The 21,028-nt window shown below is 41.5% G+C and overlaps 1 protein-coding gene across 2 annotated transcripts in view; it reads right to left on the reverse strand.

Moving 5' to 3' along the window:
- spata20 (spermatogenesis associated 20) overlaps positions 1 to 21,028 on the reverse strand; it is a 382,219-nt gene that overhangs the window by 142,006 nt on the left and 219,185 nt on the right. For both annotated transcript variants that reach the window (XM_078570778.1, XM_078570779.1), the window contains exon 15: positions 19,970 to 20,050. In XM_078570778.1, coding sequence (XP_078426904.1) covers positions 19,970 to 20,050 — 81 coding nt within the window. The remainder of the gene's footprint in view (positions 1 to 19,969; positions 20,051 to 21,028) is intronic.

Raw genomic sequence — 21,028 nt, forward strand, 5'->3', positions numbered from 1 at the left:
CTGAGGATTGCTCATGAAATTCCAATGGGGGGACATTTAGGAATTAGAAAGACACAAGCAAAAGTACAGAAACATTTTTATTGGCCAGGATTACATAGGGATGTAGTCAAATTCTGTAGAACATGTTGTACGTACCAGGTGATATTGAAACCACAATCAATGATTAAGCCAGCACCTTTAATCCCTATACCAGCATTTGAAGAACTTTTTTTACTAGGGTCATGATTGATTGTGTAGGACCCCTCCCTGAGACTAAAAGTGGAAATCAGCATTTATTGACAATAATAGATGTGCCACAGTTTCCTGAAGCAATGCCTTTGAGAAATATTACAACCAAGATGGAAGAGTTAGCTCATTTTTTTTCTAAACAAGATATGGTTTAACCTAAGGAAACACAATCAGATCAGGGTTCAAATTTTATGTCACAGTTGTTTAAGGAAGTAATGAGCAGTGTGGCGATAAAACAGTTTAAGTCAACAACTTATCATCCGGAGTCACAAGAGGCTTTGGAAAGATGGCATCAAACTTTAAAAACCATGATGAGAGGATACTGCCAGGATTATCCACAGGATTTGGGATAGGGGAATTCCATTCTTGTCATTTGCTATTAGGGATGCTCCTGATGCATCAACTGGTTTTCATCCTTTTTAACTAGTTTATGGTCATTAGGTAAAAGGACCACTTAAATTGACTTATGAGAAATTGGTGGGTCAAAATCCAGAAACTACTGTCCTGGATTATGTATCAAACTTCAGAGAGAGATTAGATAGAGCATGTGAATTGGCTAGGGAATATTTAAAGATATCACAGCAAGTGATGAAAGTGAAGGCAGATAAGAAAGCTAAAGCTCGCAGTTTTATTACTGGAGAGAAAGTGCTAGTTCTGTTACCAGTACTGAGTGACTCGTTAAAGGCGAGGTTTATTGGGCCTTGCAGGACTGTAAAGTAATTGAGGGAAGTAAATTTTTTAATAAATGCTCCAGATAGAAGAAAGAAGCAGAGGGTGTGTCATGTAAATATTCTTTAAAAGTACTCTGACACGGAAGAGGAGCAACGAGAGGTATTAGTGGTGGTAGATAATGGGAAAGAGGTAGAAATGCAGGACTCTGAAATTGATTTTCCTCTAATCAAATTGGATAATGAGAGGGTAGTTGAAAATTTAAATGTAATATTGAGTTACCTTCCAGACAATTGTCAAAGTGATTTGGAAAAGCTATTGCAGTCACACAAACCTATCTGTGGGACTAAGTTGGGGAGGCTGGATTTAGCTGTAGAGGTTTCATCTTCGATAAGGCAACATACTTATAGATTAAATCCGACAAAGTTATCACAAGTACAGAAAGAAATTGATTTCATCCTTCAAAATGATACCAGTGAGTCTAGTTGCAGTAACTGGAGTTCGCCTATTGTACTGGTATTGAAACCGGACGGAACACAAAGACTGTGTGTAGACTATTGGAAGGTGAATGTGATGACAAAAGCAGATTCATATCCTATACCACGGTTGGAGGATTGTATTAAGAAAGTGGGACAACCAAAATTTATCACAAAGATTGACTTGCTAAAAGGATATTGGCAAATACCATTATCGGAGACAGCAAAGGTGATATCAGCTTTTGTGACGCCAAATGGACTATATTAGTTTAAAGTAATGTCATTTGGTATGAAAAATGCAGCTGCGACATTTCAAAGACTGACAAACAAAATCATTGCAGGTCTAAGCAATTGTACTGTTTATGTTGATGATTTAATAGTTTTCATTCAGACGTGGGAGGATCGTTTACAGCATCTGGAAAAATTATTTACTTGATTACAAGAAGCTAATTTGGTGATGAACATGGCTAAAAGTGAATTTGCAGAAGTGCAAGTTACGTATCTAGGCCAACCATTGGACATGTAAGGTGGCTCCAAGAGATGTGAAAGTCAAAGCTATTGTGGATTTCCTAGTGCCTCCAACAAAACAAGAAGTTTTGAGATTTCTGGGCATGAGTGGGTTTTACCAGAAATTTGTACCAAATTTTAGCCAAGTGGTTGCTCCACTGACTCAACTATTAAAAAAGAACAAGAAGTTTCAATGGACATTGGAGTGTCAGAAGGCATTTGATAGTGTAAAAACTGTGTTAACAACACCACCAGTTTTGGCAGTACCCAATTACGCCAAGTAATTTAAGTTGGCCATTGATGCAAGCGATACAGGCATTAGGGCTGTACTGTTACAAGAAGTTAACACTGGAATTGAAAAACTGAGTGTATTTTTCACGGTAGTTGAATGTACAACAGAGAAGATATTCAACGATTGAAAAAAAGACCTTGAGTTTGGTGTTAGCATTGCAGCATTTTGAAATTTATGTTGCAAACAATTAATCAGAAATTATTGTTTCTACAGACCATAATCCTTGAAAGTTTCTGGACAAATTTGGAGACAAAAGTGCAAGGCTATTCAGGTGGAGTTTATTAATGCAACCATTTAATTTACAGATTATACATGTTACTGGTAGAGAAAATCTGTTTGCAGATGCTTTATCAAGAGTTTAAAGCTTAAAGGTAAAATTGGACATTTTAAAACCTGGACACTGAACTGGAATGATTTCTGCTGATACCAAGGATTTGTATATATATTATGTTAATGCATGCATCTGGTCATGCAATAGTGTAAGTATATAGTTAAGTATAGGAGATAGTGTAAGGTGGGTTAATAAAAAATGAAGCCGTCTTTTAGAATTATGACAGTTCATTTTTTGATAAGGAAGGGGATGTCAAGAAGATATAATGTTATTGAAAGTTATTTTAAAATAGAGTTCTTGTGGGGTCTGTGGCTATGTGTGTGTCTTAATTGGATTAAAGCCAGCTAGTCTGAATGCTTTGATGTATAGTACTTTTGAAATGTTAATTAGGTAAACGTAAGGAGGGTAGAAGGTAAAGTGTAAATTTGCATTTGTTAAAAGGAACCATTCAAGACTACAGGTGAAATCTTACACCTAGTTGGAAGACACCAAACAATGTGTTTATTTTTTTCAGCTTAGTGATAAAATTGGTGGGATGAAAGTATGCTATTGTTAGAAGAGGAAAAGTTAAAAGGCTAGTGATACAATGGAAAATTTACATTCAAAGAGAAAGGAGATTGTAAGGTAGAGATATTTTAAGATCCAACAAGTGTGAGAAGCCTCCAGCATGTAAGCCTCAAGTCTGTCTGCAAGGACCCAGAGCTGAAAGAAATTAATTTTGAATGTGACTGTCCAGGGTGTGCTTTGCCAGAGGTCTGTTAACTCTATGAATTTTACTGTTGCCTTAACTGGGGTGTAACTGAGAGTCAGACTAATTAGGGGATTTTCGTAGTTATTATAATAGTACTTTTGTAGACATATGTATGTGTTTACAATCTTTCTTGTATTAATAAATGTTTAATTTAGTTTTATTTAAAAAAAACCTCTTGAGACTCGGTGGTCTTATTATTACTGAATTCAAAGCCTGCCTTTTGAAACATACAAGTTGCCAAAATGGGTTATGATAGTTGTTTCAAGTTTCCCTCTGGGATTGTACAACTCAGCCTTTACCACTGGCTGTGTCTTAAGAAGGAAAAGTGACCAAATGCTTGGTCAAAGGTCTTAAGAAACATCTGAAGGAGACAGGAACGTAGAAGAAGTAGGCCATTCAGCCCCTCAAGCCTGCTCCGTCATTCAACTAGATCATGGTTGTTTGTCTACCACAATGCCATTTTCATGCACTATCCCCATATCCCTTGATGTCATTATTATCTAGAAATTTATCGATCTCTTCTTGATATACTCATTGACTGAGCCTCCACAGCCCTTTGGGGTAGAGAATTCCAAAGATTCACTACCCTCTGAGTGAAGAATTTCCTCCTCATCCTAGTCCTAAATGGCGTGCCCCTTATTCTGAAACTGTGGCCCCCAGTTCTAGACTCCACATCCAGGGGAAACATCCTTTCTGCATCTACCTTGTCTAGCCCCTTTAGAATTTTGTAAGTTTCAATAAGATCACCTCTCATTCTTCTAAACCCTACAGAACACAGACCCAGTTTCCTCAATCTCTCCTCATCGGCCGGTCCCACCATCCCAGGAATCAATCTGGTGAACTTTTGCTGCACTCCTGCTTTGGCAAGTTTTTTAAAAAATTATTTCAAGGGATGTGGGTATTGCTCGATAGGCCGACATTTATATTGTCCACCCCTAATTGCCCTTGAGATGGTGGTGGTGAGCTGCCTTCTTGAACTGCTGAAGTCCATGTGGTGTAGGTACACCCACAGTGCTGTTAGGGAGAAAGTTCCAGGATTTTGACCCAGCGACAGTGAAGGAACAGTAATATGGTTTCAAGTCAGGATGGTGTGTGCCTTGGAGGGGAACTTCCAGGTGGTGGTGTTCTCATGCATCTGCTCCCTTGTCCTTCTAGGTGGTGGAAGTCATGAATTTGGAAGATGTTGTCAAAGTAATCTTGGTGAGTTATTGCAGTGCATCTTATAGATGGTACACACTGCTGCCACAGTGTGTCGATGGTGAAGGGAGTGAATGTTTGTGGATGAGAAGCCAATCAAGCAAGCTGCTTTGTCCTGGATGGTGTTGAGCTTCTTGAGTGTTGCTGGAGCTGCACTCACCCAGACAAGTGGAGTGTATTCCATCACACTCCTGACTTGTGCCTTGTAGATGGTGGACAAGCTTTGGGGAGTCAGGAGGTGAGTTAGTCGCCACAGAACTCCCAGCTCTTGCAGCCACAGTATTTATATGGCTGGTCCAGTTTCTGGTCAATGGTAACCCCCCCCCAGGATGTTAACAGTGGGGGTTTCAGCGATGGTAATGCCATTAAATGTCAAGGAGAGATGGTTGGATTCTCTCTTATTGGAGGTGGTCCTTGCCTGGCACTTGTGGCATGTGAATGTTACTTGCCGCTTAACAGCCCAAGCCTGGGTGTTATCCATGTCTTGCTGTAAATGGGCATGGCTGCTTCAGTATCTGAGGAGTCGCGAATGGTGAACACTGTGTAGTTATCAGCGATTATCCCTATTTCTGATCTTATGAAGAAGGGAAGGTCATTGATGAAGCAGCTGAAGGTAGTTGGGCCTAAGACACTACCCTGAGGAACTCCTGCAGTGATGGCCTGGGATGGAAACGATTGACCTCCAACAACCACAACTATCTTCCTTTGTGCTTGGTATGACTCCAACCGGTGGAGAGTTTTCCCCACGATTCCCATTAACTCCAGTTTTGCTGGGACTCCTTGATGCCACACTTGGTCAAATGCTGCCTTGATGTCAAGGATAATCACCCTCACCTCACTTCTGCAGTTCAGCTCTTTTGTCATGTTTGGACTAAGGCTAGAATGAGGTCAGGAGCTGAGTGGCCCTGGCGGAATCCAAACTGAGTGTGAGTGAGCAGGTTGTTTCTGAGTAAGTGCCACCTGATAGCACTGTTGACGACCCCTTCCATCATTCTGCTGCTAATTAAGAGTAGACTGATGGGGTGGTAACTGGCCAGGTTGCATTTGCCCTGCTTTTTATTGATAGGACATACCTGGGTAGATTTCCACGTCGCTGGGTAGATGCCATTGCTGTAGCTGTACTGGAACAGCTTGGCTAAGGGCGCTGCTAATTCTGAAGTTCAAGTCTTCAGTACAATTGCAGGAATATTGTCAGGGCCCATAGCCTTTGCAGTATCCAGTGTCTTCAGTCATTTCTTGATATCACGTGGAGTGAATCAAATTGTCTGAAGACTGGCATCTGCGATGCTGGGGGCCTCCGGAGGAGGTCGAGATGGATCATCCACTCAGCACTTCTGACTGAAGGTTGTAGCAAATGCTTCAGCCTTGGCTTTTGCACAGATGTGCTTGACACCTCCATCATTGAGGACGGGGATATTTATGGAGCCTCCTCCTCCAGTGAGTTGTTTAATTGTCCACCACCATTCACGATTGGATGTGGCAAGACTGCAGAGCATAGATCTGATCTGTTGGTTGTGGGATCGCTTAGCTCTGTTTATCACAAGGGGCTTTCACTGTTTGGTATGCAAGTAGTCCTGTGTTTGTTGTAGCTTCACCAGGTTAACACCTCATTTTTAGGTATGCCTTGTGCTGCTCCTGGCAGGCCCTCCAGCACTCTTCATTGAACCAGGGTTGATCCCTTGGTTTGATGGTAACAGTGGATATGCCAGGTCATGAGGTTACAGACTGTGGTTGGATACATTCTGCTGCTGCTGATTGCCCACACCACCTCATAGATGCTCAGTTTTGAGTTGTTAGATCTAATTGAAATCTATCCCATTTAGCACGATGGCTGTGCCACACAACATGGAGTGTATCCTCAATGTGAAGACGGGACTTTGTCTCCAAAAGGAGTCTGCAGTGGTCACTCCAACCAACACTGTCACGGACAGATGCATTTGTGACAAGCACGTTGGTGAGGATGAGGTGAAATATGTTTTTCCTTCCTGTTTGTTCCCTCACTACCTGCTGCAGACCCAGTCTAGCAGCTATGTGCTTTAGGATTTGGGTAGCTTGGTCAGTAGTGGTGTTACTGAGCCACTCTTGATGATGGACATTGAGGTCCCCCACCCAGAGTATATTCTGCGTCCTTGCCACCCTCAGTGCTTCCTCCATTTGGTGTTCAACATGGAGGAGTACTGATTCATCAGCTGAGGGGGGAACGGTAGGTGGTAATAAGCAGGAGGTTTCCTTGCCCATGTTTGACCTGATGTCTTGACACTTCATGCAGCCCAGAGTCGATGTTGACAACTCCCAGGACAACTCCCTCCCGATCGTATACCAATGTGCCGCTACCTCTGGTGGGTCTGTCCTGCCGGTGGGTCAGGACAGATGTTAGTAACGGGGTCTGCTGTTGTTGTTTCCGGTGCCTAGGTCAATGGCGGGTGTTCCATCCGGTTTCAGTCCTTTTTGTAGGCTTTGTAACAATTCAATACAATTGAGTGGCTTGCTAGGCCATTTCAGAGGGAATTTAAGAGTCAACCACACTGTTATGGGTCTGGAGTCACATGTAGGCCAGACTAGGTAAGGTCAGCTAATTTCCTTCCCGAAAGGACATTATGAACCAGATGGGTATTTACAACAATCGACAATGGTTTCATGGTCACTATTACCGAGGCTAGCTTTTTAATTCCAAATTTATTAACTGAATTTAAATTACAAGAGCTGCCTGTGTCCCCACAGCATTAGCCTGGCCTCTGGATAACCAGTCCGGTGACATTGCCATTACGCCACTGCTTCCCCTTAGGAATATCCTTCCTTCGGTAAGGAAACCAAAATTGTACACAATAACCCAGGTGTGGTTTCACCAAGGATCTATGCAACTGAAGCAAGACATCTTTACTCCTGTACTCAAATCCTTTTGTGATAAAGGCTACCATACAATTTGTCTTTCTAATTGCTTGCTGCACATATTGTTAGCTTTCAGCTAGGACACCCAGGTCCCTTTGCCCTTTGGACACCTACATTTCCCAATCTCTCACCATTTAAGAAATACTCTACACCACCATTCCTCCTACTAAACTAGATAGCTTCACACTTTTCCACATTATGTTTCATCTGTCGTGTTCTTGCCCACTCACTGAGCCTGTCCAAATCCCTTGAAACCTCTTTGTCTCATCCTCACAATTCACATTCCCATTCCCATTTAGTTTTGTGTCATCTGCAAACTTGGAAATATAACATTTAGACCCAAATCATTTATACAGATTGTGAACAGCTGGGGCCCAAGAACTGATCCTTGCTAGTCACATCCTGCCAACCTGAGAATGACCCATTTATTCCTACTGTTTTCTGTCCGTTAACCAATCTTCAACATATGCCAGTATAGCAAGACAGAGAGGTTTAGGGAGGAAATTGCAGGAAGAAGAGCTTAAAGCCTAGGCAGCTAAAAGTAACAGCTGCCGATGATGGTGATGAAAATCGTTTTTGGCGCAAGAGACCAGAATTAGAGGAGCACAGAGCTTTTGGAGGGCTGGAGAAGTGTGCAGAGATTGGAAGGTGCAGGGCTATGGAGGGATTTGGACACAAGGATGAGAATTTTAAAATCAAGGCACACCTGGATGAAGTGCAATTACTTGTATCTACGGGATGTACAATTTGTAGGCTATATGCCATCTACCCTGAGTACTGTTACTGAGGGAATGTGCTCTTGTTAAAAACTATTAGTTGATTTTATTCACCTGATTTCCATCTCACCCAGTGTAGTTACCCACTATTGCCAATCATCTTTTGAGGTGTCAGCTGTGGCTCAGTTCATAGCACCCTCGCCTTTGAATCAGAGGGTTGTGGGTTCATGTCCCACTCCCGGAAACTAAGAACTGTGATTGTACTCGAAAGAGTTGCAATCTGTGACTGCTGATAACTCGAAAGAGCTTCCTTCATCAGGAAGGGATGGGGTGGTGATTGGGGCAATGGGCTCCTCCCCAGTTGCTTTCAATCCTGCTCCATAATTTACCAGACCAAACACTTGTAATTTTGAGGACCATTGCTGCTTATCCCCCATCTCCAATGGAGTGAAGGAATCCTACATCTACATACAGGATGTGGCTCTTCATGCATCTCCTGGGGAAAAAAAATCTAATTTATCTTAATTGAACAGTGCCATGGGATCATTAACAGCCACCTGAATAGGCAGATAGCTTAACATTGCATCCAAAGTATGGGGTCCAAAAATACATGAATCTCTGAGTCTTATGCTCAAGTGCATGCATTGGTCACATGCTCAAATACCAGAGTGGAGCAGAAACCCATAACCTTCAGGCTCAGAGGCAAAAGTGAGTTCTACCAAATGAGTAGAGACAGATGGATGAACAAGAACTCACATGTGACCCTGCTCTGTGACTGTTAACCTATCTCATCGGGCTGCTATAATTAACCTTGGTGTTCTCAGTTATGGAAAATAATAAAAATCAGCCAGAATTCCCACTGCTGATCACTAAGAACTGAACCCCTGCACAGATGTGGGCAGGGGGTATGTGCAAGATTGGACTCAGACTTGACCCTTCCCACAGCTGAATATTCTGCTGATATTTGCTGTTCAGCTTCGCGTACAAAGAATGACCAATTGGGCAGAGGCTCAGATGGGACAAGCCTTCAGGAAAGGGGTGTAAATTGGGAACCAGATGAAACATATAAAACAGCATAAAACACAGCTATTTATTCATGTAAAGATCAATTTAGGACAAATAGATAATGAATAACCAAGGGATGCTTCTATATCCAGCAATGACAAAAGCTTTGAAAATATGGATATCCTCATGAAAGCCCCAAAATAATACTAAAACGCTTATAAAACAAGCTACTTAGTTGTTTACTTGCTAATAAGGCAGGACATACTGTTACATTACTTTGACAGTGTTCACAGATTAATGGCTGTGGCTCAGTAAGTAAATAGGTCCTGCTGATAAATGAGCTTGCACCTGTACCAGCTTCATCAGACAATCATTGAAGCTGGATTCAGAGGTGGGGAACATGCTAAAGCTCTTAAAGAGGTGTGTTACTCTTACATTTTTCTCTTCATCCAATTTTATCCTCTTCTCTCTTGAAGTCATTCTGTTGTACCAACTTAGTTCCCCATTCCCGTTGTGTGGGATTTTATTATGCTGGGATAAGGGTGGCGGAATTGAATCCACAATCAACAATCCTGCCCTTGCCTACTCCATTGGGATGGTGGGCATTTTAGAGCCCCCACTATTTTTATGGAGTCAGGCCCATTTTGTCAGGAAAGGTGGTTTACAGCGCCTCAAAAGAGCTGAGAGTCACAGGAAAACCCCAGTCCCAAGGGGAGAACCAAAAAAAAGCACAGCTACCTGCTCCTGGAATTTTTTTCTTGACAGGCTTGGAAATACAAAAAAAAATCTGCTCTTTCAGTTTCAATAGTAAGATGCTATATTGTAAGTGCGATGTGTCTTAACTAGTGTGATTGATTATAGGGTTCAGTCCTGCAAAGGTAAGTTGACCATTACATTATCAGCATTGTTGAAGTGTTGTGATGCATTAGGGTACTTTTTGCAATGGGAAAAGTGCCCTTATGCATTCAAAACTGAAGAAACCACTTCTTGGATCCCAAATGTAATAATTTGAAGTGATTTAAATGTCCTGAGTCCTTTTAAAATGAAAAAAACCCTTCAGCAGCTTTCACTTAGAGAAGAACAAGCCATGTGCTCCTGGACTGCTTTGATTGATAGGATATCTGGGGGCAGATTTTCCTGTGGGCTCAGGAAAACCCAACCTGCACACTTTGGCGCCTTCTGAAATGCACACTCGATCCACGTGTGATTTTTCCCACAGCTTCTGTCTGTGCTAGCTGGTAGGAAGCAGAGTATACATAAATGGGTCTTTTTCTGATTGGCAAGATGTGACGAGTAGAGTCCCACAGTGGTCTGTACTGGGGCCTCAACTTTTTACAATTTACATTAATGACTTAGATGAGAGGAGTGAAGACATGGTAGCTAAATTTGCAGATGACACAAAAATAGGTAGGAAAGTATGTTGTGAGAGGACATGAGGAGGTTGCAGATGGATATAGATAGATTGAGTGAGTGGGCAATGATCTGGCAAATGGAGTTTAATGTGGGAAAAGGTGAAGTTGGTCACTTTAGCAGGGAGAATAAAAAAGCAGAGTATTACTTAAATGGAGGGCAGCTGCATAATTGTGAGGTGCAGAGGGATCTAGGTGTTCTAGTACGAGTCACAAAAAGTTAGTATGCAGGTACAACAAGTAATTAAAAAGGCTAATGGAATGCTATCCTTTATTGCAAGAGGGATTGAACATAAAAGTAAGGATGTTATGCTTCAGTTATACAGAGCATTGATGAGACTGCACCTCGAATACTGTGTGCACTTTTGGTCTCCTTATTTAAGGAAGGATGTAAATGCATTGGAAGTGGTTCAACAGAGGTTTACTAGATTGATACCTGAAATGAGTGGGTTGCCTTATGAGAAAAGGTTGGACAGACTGGGCGCGTTTCCAATGGAGTTTAGAAGAGTGAGGGTGATTTGATTGAAGCATACAACATCCTGGATGACCTAGACAGGTAGATGTTGAAAGGATGTTTCCTCTTGTGGGTGAGCCCAGAACTAGGGGGCACTGTTTTAAAATTAGGGGTCGCCCTTTTAGGACAGAGATGAGGAGAATTTTTTTCTCTCAGAGGGTTGTGCGACTTTGGGACTCTGTCTCAGGAGGTGGTGGAGGCAGGGTCATCAAATATTTTTAAGGCAGTGGTAGATTGATTCCCTTGCCTAAGAAGAATCTAAGGTTATCAGGGAATGTGAAAATCAACACACAAGATGATCAGCCATGATTTTATTGAACAGCGGAGCAGGCTCAAGGGGCCGAATAAACCACTCCTGTTCGTATTTCTTATGTTCACACAGGGGTCAGGTTTTCAACGCATTTTGCAAGCTGTAATGAAGTGCACAAGGAGTATGGGCACGCATTATGACACAGCAGATGGCAAATGCCGAGCTGTTCAAAACCCAGAGGGAAGCTTGAAACAACTGTCAAAACTAATTTTCGATTTGTATAAATTTCTGGATGCATGCCTTGAATTCAGTAGTAAAACTCTTTCAAACGCAATATAAGTTTGCCCATGCTGTTTTCTCATATTCCTAAATTTCTGCCTGTATCCCTCAGGAACCAACTCACATGCACTCAAAATTGCTTTTTTTACCACATCATAATTCACCAACATTTCTTCTGATAGCGAAGCATAAACCTTAAGTGCTCTACCCGTCAACCTGGATTGTAACAACAAAGTCTAGTTTTCCTGTGGTCATTTCATCTGTTTAGCTATGTTTTCCAAATGAAATAAAGAATGCTTCAACATCCCTTACTCAATCTAATTCCCAGTTACACTTTCATTTAGGCAACAGTAAGACACACAGATTTTAAAGGAGCCATGCAAAGAAACATGATACCCTGGACAAGTCAACTTCCAAGTGAGCTTTCTTAACTTCAGTCCTTGAAGACAGCAGCTTGAAGCATAGAAGCTGAAGGCTTCTCTTACAAAACAGTCTTCTCTTCTTTATACATATCTTCCTCTTTGAATACAAAAACCCATTATTTCACGATGTCTTTGGACTTTATCTTCCTGATAATAAAACCTGCTAATAGCACTAAGTTTTAACAGTAATCTTTGGGAAAAATAAACACACTGTTTCTAAACTTCACCTGGATAGGTGACACATTTCACCCCTCCTTTGAAAACAAACCAGTCTGGTTTATTTCAAAATACAAATGTTCCCTTGACACCTATGTTTCTAAACTTCTCCATGTTTATCTAATTAACATTTCATACCTAACCTCTCTTCTTAGGTCAAAGCACCTAGACTAATTCAATTAAATCACACTCTCACTCTCTCACACACACACACATCCCACTATTAATCTATTTTACAATCAATTCCAATAATATTATGAGAACTCTTATATCTCCTTGACAGTACAGTTGTGGACCGTTAGAAGGCCTGCCTCAGTTCTCCAACACAGCAGCCCGGCCCCCAACATTGTTTAAAGGCTCCTTAAACCTCACCTCTCACACCTTCCACCCCTCACATGACACCCTGGTAAAGATCATGATCCCGAAGCCTTCCTGATCTAACACCACGCAGAATTGTGCGCACACCTCCTGGGCCAGCAATGCATCTTTCAATCGTCGGTACCTTTCAGACGAGATGTTAAACACAGACTCATTCTCAGGTGCATGTAAACTATCCTTCCAAAGTGTTTAAAAAAGAGTGAGGAGTTCTCCTTCTGGGACCTTGCAATGCACAAATTGGCAGCTTCATTTCCCCATACAGTGACTACACTTCAGAGAGTAGTTGCTTGGCTGTGAAGCGCTTTGAGGTGTCCTGTGGATGTGCAGGTGCTTATAGGCACAGCACAGGTGGCCAGAATGATACCAGGAGTCAATATAGGAGTGAATATAGAAGATAATAGAGGGGTGATCTGATCGAGCTGTTTAAAAGGTTTCAACAGCTTACACGCCGAGAGTCTATTTCCTCTGCTGGAGAATCCAGGACAAGGATGTAATCTTGAAATTAGAGCTAGGCCATTCAGAGATGAAATCAGGAAGCATTTCTTCACACAAAGGGTAGTGGATGTTTAGAACTTTTCCTAAAAAGGCTGAGAGTCCTGGCAGTCAATTGCAGATCAATAGATTTCCATTAGTTAAGGGTTAGGGATCAAAGCTGGCTAAATGGAGTTGAGATATGGATCAGCCATGATCTAAATAAATAGCAGGCCATGTTTGAAGTGTTGAACAGTCTACTCCTGTTCCTATATACTAACATTAGTTCTTTTTCTCGAAATAATAAAAAGACTATAAACCTCAACAACTTTCTTAGAAATGCAATCTACCATCTGGTGTGCTGAGGCAATCCAGCTGTACAAGGCTATTTTTCCCATAAATGAGACCAACCCAGACTGCACATAGTCCCTGGTCAGCAGTAAAATTACTTGACATTTTTCTGGTCGTTATGACTAGTTCAAATTACAATGAGAGAAGAAAAGTATACATGTTGTTTAATCAAACAAAGCCACAAGTTTTTCAACGTTTGCAAAGCAAATTCTTAAAACTAGCTCTTGAACACGGCGTTAGATATACTGGCAGAAAATACCGGGTTGTGTTTAACTGGCGCTCCCAAAACACAGAACCAAATTAGTAGATTTCAGTTGCTGCCACAATGTTCATTTTGATTTACTTTCATTTGGTTATACTTATGCAGTTGACAGGTTTATTATTGCTGGGAGTTTTCAATGTTAAAAACTAGTTCAAAAAAATCACGAGACTGTCCCAAATCTCTGAGTTAATTCGGTGAGTAAAACTCACTAAAAAATTCGGTCAGAAAGATCTTGAAATTGAGCTCTTTCAATACTGACTGAGTTGATCTTAACCTAGACAGTGCTAGAGAAATCCTGATTGTTTTCACCATCTTTGAGGGTACTGCTGCCCAGCAAGCCCCTCCTGGAAGTATGCATGTACAAGGGTAGAGGTGAGGACAGGATGTGGCTTGGCTGTGATAGCCACAGTGGTTGAATAGTCTGCTACAATCATTGTCTGGGTGCATATATGAATAATGCTTTCTGAGGGTACCTAGTACCCACGACCCAGAGCTCAAGCAAGGAGGCAGGATCTTTCAGGGTAGTATAAAACAGCAAGGGAAGAATCAATAAAGTGTCAGGTACTTGTGAACAGAGTAGACAAATTAATATTGCCAGGTTCGTGTAACTATAAAAAGAAAGGCTTGCATTTATATAGCACTTTTCAAAACCACTGGACATCTCAAATTGCTTTACAGCCAATGAAGCACTTCCTAAGTATATTCACAGCTGTAATGCAGGAAATGCAGCAGTCAAGTTGCGCAAAGCAAGCTCCCACAAACAGCAATATGATAACGACCAGATAATCTGCTCGTTTGTGATGAGGGACAAATATTGATCAGGACACTGGGAGTAATTCCCCTGCTCAGCTTTGAAATAGTGTAATGAATCATTTGCATCCATCCAAGCAGGGAGGTGGGACCTCGGTTTTGCATCTCATCTGAAAGACCACATCTCCATAAGTGCAGCACTCCCTCAGTCTTGAACTAGATTATCAGCCTGGGTGTTTGTGTTCAAGCCCTGGAGTGGGACTTGAACCCAGAACTTTCCGACTCAGAGATGAGAATGCTACCGACTGGCAACTTCCTTTCAGTCCCACAAGGGCCCAATGTTATGTAACCATGTGTTGTCATATTGCACAGAACAGAGAAGTAAAAAGCAGCGAGAGGGGAGGGGCCAGAAGTTAAGTTGGCTGAAACTTTAAACAGCTTGTCCTGTTTAATTTCCGGCTTGATTGACAGACTTTCAGATCTCCCATCTCCTTTGCATTGCCTCCCACCGCTGTAGTTAGTTCTGTGTTCCTTGTTTCTCTGATGTTGTTCTTGCTGCTTTCCATTGATAATCTGATTGTCAGTCATCTCTCGCTTTCATGTTCTTCTTTTAAACAATTTAGGGGAGATTCAATAGATAAATCTGCTTGTTTTTCCTTCTCCAGCTCCACTTTGCACTACTCATGTTGAAAATGTCCATTCACCTTTCATTTTTCAAGTTCTGATGGACGAGTGTGATATGAAACATTGGCAAGTTTGTTTTGCTCTCCACAGAAGCTGACTGACCTGCTGGACATTTTTTTCTGTTTTTATGTCATATTTTCAGCATTAACAGTTATTGTGAAAGCAACAGGAGAGAAGAACAAGGCAGTTTAGGGTCAACAGGAATGAGTACACCAATAAACCCCTCGAGCTTGTTCCACCATTCAATTGGATCGTGGTTAATCTGCATTTTAACTCTATTTGCCTTCGTTAGTTCCATATCCCTTAATACCCTTGCCTAACAAAAATCTATCACCCTCGGTTTTGAAATTTTCAACTGACCACCCCCCCACCCATCTCAAGACCTTTTTGGGGAAGAGATTTCCACTACCCTGTGTGAGAAGAAGTACATCCTGACATCACCCCGAGTGGCCCAGTTCTCATTTTAAGGCTATGTCCCCTCAATCTGGACTTCCCCCGCCAGAGCAAACAGTTTCTCTCTATCTACCTTAGTAACTCCTTTGATTATCATAAATGCCTTAATTAGATGTAAATTACCAATATACTTAAGAAAAATTGGGCAGGAGTTTAACAATAGGAATGACAGTAGGACGAGCAAGAATTCTGGGCTAGGATGATTTTGAAGATGCAGGGGAAAAGGTGAATTAGAGTTTCCTAATGGAAGCATTGATATTATAAAGCAGATAACCAACATTCTCCAGAGTAAAATTCTTTCAAACCAACTTCAGATTCAAAGAAAACAGAAGCTATCCAGCTACCTGGCACATCACTTCACTTGTGGGGAAATTCTTGGAGCCATCACCTTCCTGAAGAACACAGAGGAATTTAGCAACACTAGAACCCTCCCTAGACATCACCATCAGCAAGAAACACATCTGTCAGTACAGAGGTGGCTCCAGGGGTACTTATATGGACCAATGCTGGTTCAATGACAGACAACCTTCTGGCAGCCCCTGTGGATCTGTAATCACACAGAACGTAAGAACGTAACACTTTGGCAGAACCGAGGCAGGAGTAGAGGTGGGCCAATTCTGGAGCAGGCAAGTTAAAAGGTCCATCTTCAATACCATTCATTCACAAATACATTGACCTAAATAAGGTGGTTAAGAAGGCATATGGGATACTTGTCTTTATTAGCCAAGGCATAGTATACAAGAGCAGGGAGGTTATGCTGGAACTGTATAAAACGCCACAACTGGAGTACTGTGTGCAGTTCTCATCACCACATTATAGGAAGGATGTGATTGCACTGGAGAGGGTGCAGAGGAGACTTACCAGGACGCTGCCTGGGCTGGAGGGTCTGAGCTATGAGGAAGGATTGGATAGGCTGGGGTTGTTTTCCTTGGAGCAGTGAAGGTTGAGGGAGCCCTGATAGAGGTGTATATGATTATGAGGGGCATAGAGAGGGTGGATAGCAATGCACTTTTTCTATTAGTAGAGGGGTCAATAATCAGGGGCATAGATCTAAGGTAAGAGGTAGAAGGCTAAGAGGGGAATTGAGGAGAAATTTTTTTCACCCAGAGGGTGGTGGGAGTCTGGAACTCTCTGCCTGAAAGGGTGGGTGAGTCAGAAACTTTCATAACATTCAGTAAGTATTTAGATATTCACTTGCATTGCCATAGCCTCCAGGGCTTTGGGCCAAGCGCTGGAAAATGGGATTAGTGTAGTCAGATCTTTGCTGACTGGTGCGGACATGATGGGCCAAATGGCCTCCTTCTGTGCTGTAAACATCTGAGTCTGAGTAAGAATGGTCACATATTCAGCTCACATGGCACATTATAAATTGACTGCCCATTAGATATAAATGACCATCAGTGAAGGTACATGTGTTTCTGCTGTAATCTGTTATCCCACAGTGTGCACACTGTTTTCAGAATATGGAGAAGGTTATCCACTGGCACTGCCACAAAGCAAGCACATTCTAGAAGGAAGGATTTAAAATTTCTTCGGTTCCTGTACCTTTGCCCTATCTTCAGTGTGAAATCCTTTTGCAATGCTGGGAACCTTGTCATAGATCCACACTATTTCATTTGGACCTTCTAGTGGCCTTGGCGAAGACCATGAGATACATTAAGTGTGAATTCAGAAATATTTCAGAATGGACAGTTCTAACAACTCTTTTGATGTTTGCACATTGCTCATCAGTGAAGGCTCCAAGTTTAAATATCATGAATCTGATACCATTTGCATGGTTTTCTGCGAGATGTCTAAAGTGTTCAAAACCAATGCATCATCAAGAACAGTAATTAAGAGTTGGGACATATCTAAAAATTCCCGAAGGTCATCACAAGAGAGTCACTGACCTTACCAGAAAATTTTGACATAATTTGACATCAATTGCACACAAAGGCAATCATTTAGCTATCATTTGATATCATTTGCACTCAAAATTTGGCAATCATTGATATAATTTGCACTCAAAAGCCATCATTTAGCTATCATTTAACATTGCAAATAGCGTAACAGACATCATTGTTATCAATTGCCCCAAATCACAACGCTTAAACATTTGAGACTAACAAAATCACTTACCTTAAGCATTTGACACCAAAAACAATCACAGATTTTGTTCTCCATATTTCTCAATTTCAATAGCTTCAACCATCCTAAAACTGAGCTAACTTTAGAAAAAGTAGACTCTGTGTTAACATACATTTCAATAAGCTAGTTTTGTTTTTCTTCATAACCTATAACCAGTGCAGCACACCCCTGCCCCTGCCACCCCACCACCTCCCCACAGGGCAGCAGTTTTATTCCTCAATCTCTCCCTCCCTTTTTCCCCCTCACCTACCCCCCCCCTCTCCTCCCCACTCTTCCCCCTTTACTTCCTCTCTCCTACCCCACTCCTCCCCCTCCCTCCCTTGAAACCACTTAACCTCATGAAAGGTCATCGATCTGAAACGTTAACTCTGTTTCTCTTTCCACAGATGCTGCCCGACCTGCTGAGCATTTCTAACATTTTCTGTTTTTATTAATAAAACCCAGTCCAATTGGAAAATAAAAGCTGAATGCTTCCACTCCAACCCTCTTAGGTCATTGAAACTAATCCAAGAGATCACATTGGCCCTGATTTATGCTACCAAATATCTTATTCAAAGTTATTTACGCCCCCCCCAATCATAAACAGGTCCAGCTCTCACTTGAAGGAGTTCAGCAAATCAGTGTTCATCACATGACTCAGCAACCTGTTACAGAAGTCCATTATTTTCTGGAGAAAGAACCCACTCCAACCTATATCAGGCCTCAAAATAACTTGTTAGAGAGACCCTTCATTATTCCAGTTGAAATAATTGGTCTACATAAACACAATCTAGTCCCTTCATTTATTTTATAAACCTCAATCAAATTACCTCTAAGTCTATCTTTCTAAAGTATGTTTAAGCTTATCTGGTAAGGTTTTAAACTGGAAATTAATCCTCTTCACCCTTTGCAAACCCTCAGTACAACACCTCATATGAAGAGGTTAGAACTCGACACAGTATTCCAACTTGAGGCCTAAATGAGGTCTTGTACAACGATATAGTACCAATGCTCAAAACAAACGTGGGTAACAGCAGACATTTGCCTCACATCATTAATGGACAATAATGGAATGTCATTAGGAACAAAATACATAAATAATCTAATAATTAGCAGCCAGCACAGTTTCAGAAGGAATGGTCTGATACTTTTTTTTTTAAAGGAAGCGACATCCCAAGTAGATATTCCAAGGCCCTGCAATACAGCATTCTTAGACTCCCAGAAAGCCTTTGATAAAATTCCATAAGAATGACTGTAAGACAAAGTTAAGCTTTAGTTTCTGATGAAGGGTCATCGGCATGAAACATTAGTTCTATTTCCCTCGCCATAGAAGCTGCCTGACCTGCTGAGTATTGCCAGCATTTTCTCCTTTATTTCAGATTTCCAGTATTTGCAGTATTTTAATTTTGTGTTTGTATTTTGTTGTAAGACTTTATTTGCCTTTGGTAAAACATGAAAGCGAATGCAGAATTGGTTGAAAGAGGCAAAGTAGTCGGGCTTAGTTGGGGATGGGGGAGCTGATAGTGGGCTGGGGTGATGTGCTGAGTGGAGTGCCTTAAAATCAGGACCCCTTCAGACTTTGACTTACATAAATAACGTGTATTACAAAACACAAAATAAACTGGTCAAATTTGCAAATAATGCTAAACTTGAGCTGAGGTTAGGGGCAGGAGGGTCTTATGAAACAATTTGGCACCCCCCCCTCCCACCCTCAAGTTTCTTTCCTACAGTATGGTGCCTAAATTGGACACAATACCCCAGCCGAGGCCTAACCAGGAGAATTCTAAGTAATAGCTTGAAGTGGAATAGACAGAGCAAGGTTGTTAATGGCTGTGACATAATCACAAGTCCAATAGCTTGAAGTGATGTAGACTAAGGAAGGTTCTGGTGATGCTAAGATTTGGGGAGTTACATCCATCTCTCTCTAATCTAATGTTAAAAAAAAATCTGTGGGTTTGAACTGTGCTTGGATAAACTGCAGCACTTTCTGCATATATGTGGTATTTTCTAAAACTTTCTACCATGTAAAGAAACTACAAAACATCCTCAACAAATACACACACTTGCACTAGGCAGGTTTAGACTTCACACATAGGATACCGATTATTCCTGAAGAAGTAAACGTGATTTCCACTGGTATTCCTAGCACATTTCACAAGGTCTCTCATCCAGAGTTCAGACTCAAACTGCCAACCATTACTGAGAAACAATCACGTCAACCCTGGACAACAACTTGCATTGTCTGGGACAGATAATGAGAGATTTTCACGCAGCTGAGTTCCTCTGTAATAGGCTTCTTTCTTTTTGTATTTATAGCTCGAGCTACTGAATCTCTTTTCCACAAGCGCACTTTAATTTCCTACCTTGCTGTGTACAAAGTGTGTATTGACGCACTGTATCAACTTCTGTGTGTCTGGTGCTTCACGCTCCCCACGGATCACGACCTGCAGCAAGGGAAGTAAAGGTAGAAACGTAAAGACAAGAAAGCCAGACCGGGCCACTGTATCTACTTATAGCCTGTCAATTTTAACTATTTCTCAAGGCATGTCAGTACATATCAAATTGACTGCAGCTGTCACTTCAGACTAGAGAAAGGTTTTGAGTTCTGCAGCTCTCTTGCCCCCTTCACTGCTCCTGTGTCGTCTTGCTACTTTTCTGACATCTAATCCTGCATAAGCAGAAACTTCCTCCAATTAAACATTGGGTAGGCCAAAGCTTCTGTCTTTCTTCCTCGCCACAAACTCCATTTTGTAGTCATCAACTCCATCTCCCTCCTTGATCACAACCTCGCATCATATTTGACGCTCAGTTCAGCTTCCAACCCCACATGCATTCCATTACCTCTTCCACCTCCTAATTATTACCTGTCTCCACTCCTGTCTCAGACCATCTGTTGCTAAATTCATTCATACACTTGTTAGCTTCAGTAACGCCATCCCTTCATCTGTCTAGGTCCTAAACTCTGAAATTGCCTCCTAAACCTCTCCTTCACTCTCCTTTAAGATGCTTCTTGAAGCCTACCTCTTTGATCAAGCTTATTTGGATTGGTCTCAATTTATTTGATCTTTGTAGCACTTTGGAACATTAAAGGCACTGTATAAGTGCAAGTTGTTGTTGCATCTCACAAAATGACATTATTAATTTAATATAGGCTTTCTCACTGGTTGAATACATTCCTGGTTAATATTTCCATCAGTCAACCTATGTTCTTGCTTGAAAGAAAGGAAATATGATCGATATGACCAGATTGTTCCATGTTTTGATGCTTGGTCAGAGCTAAAATAATCCTAACTAGAGCAAGTGTTAGAATTCTAAAGTCAGCTATGGGCGAAGTGGCATTATAATCAGACAGAGTTCCCACTCTTTGGGCTGGACTTTCAGTCTGGGTTTGGGAACCTAAAGTTAGGACCAGTTCCGGATCC

The sequence above is a fragment of the Cetorhinus maximus genome, chromosome 24 (assembly GCF_964194155.1).
Source record: "Cetorhinus maximus chromosome 24, sCetMax3.hap1.1, whole genome shotgun sequence".
Taxonomy (NCBI): domain Eukaryota; kingdom Metazoa; phylum Chordata; class Chondrichthyes; order Lamniformes; family Cetorhinidae; genus Cetorhinus; species Cetorhinus maximus.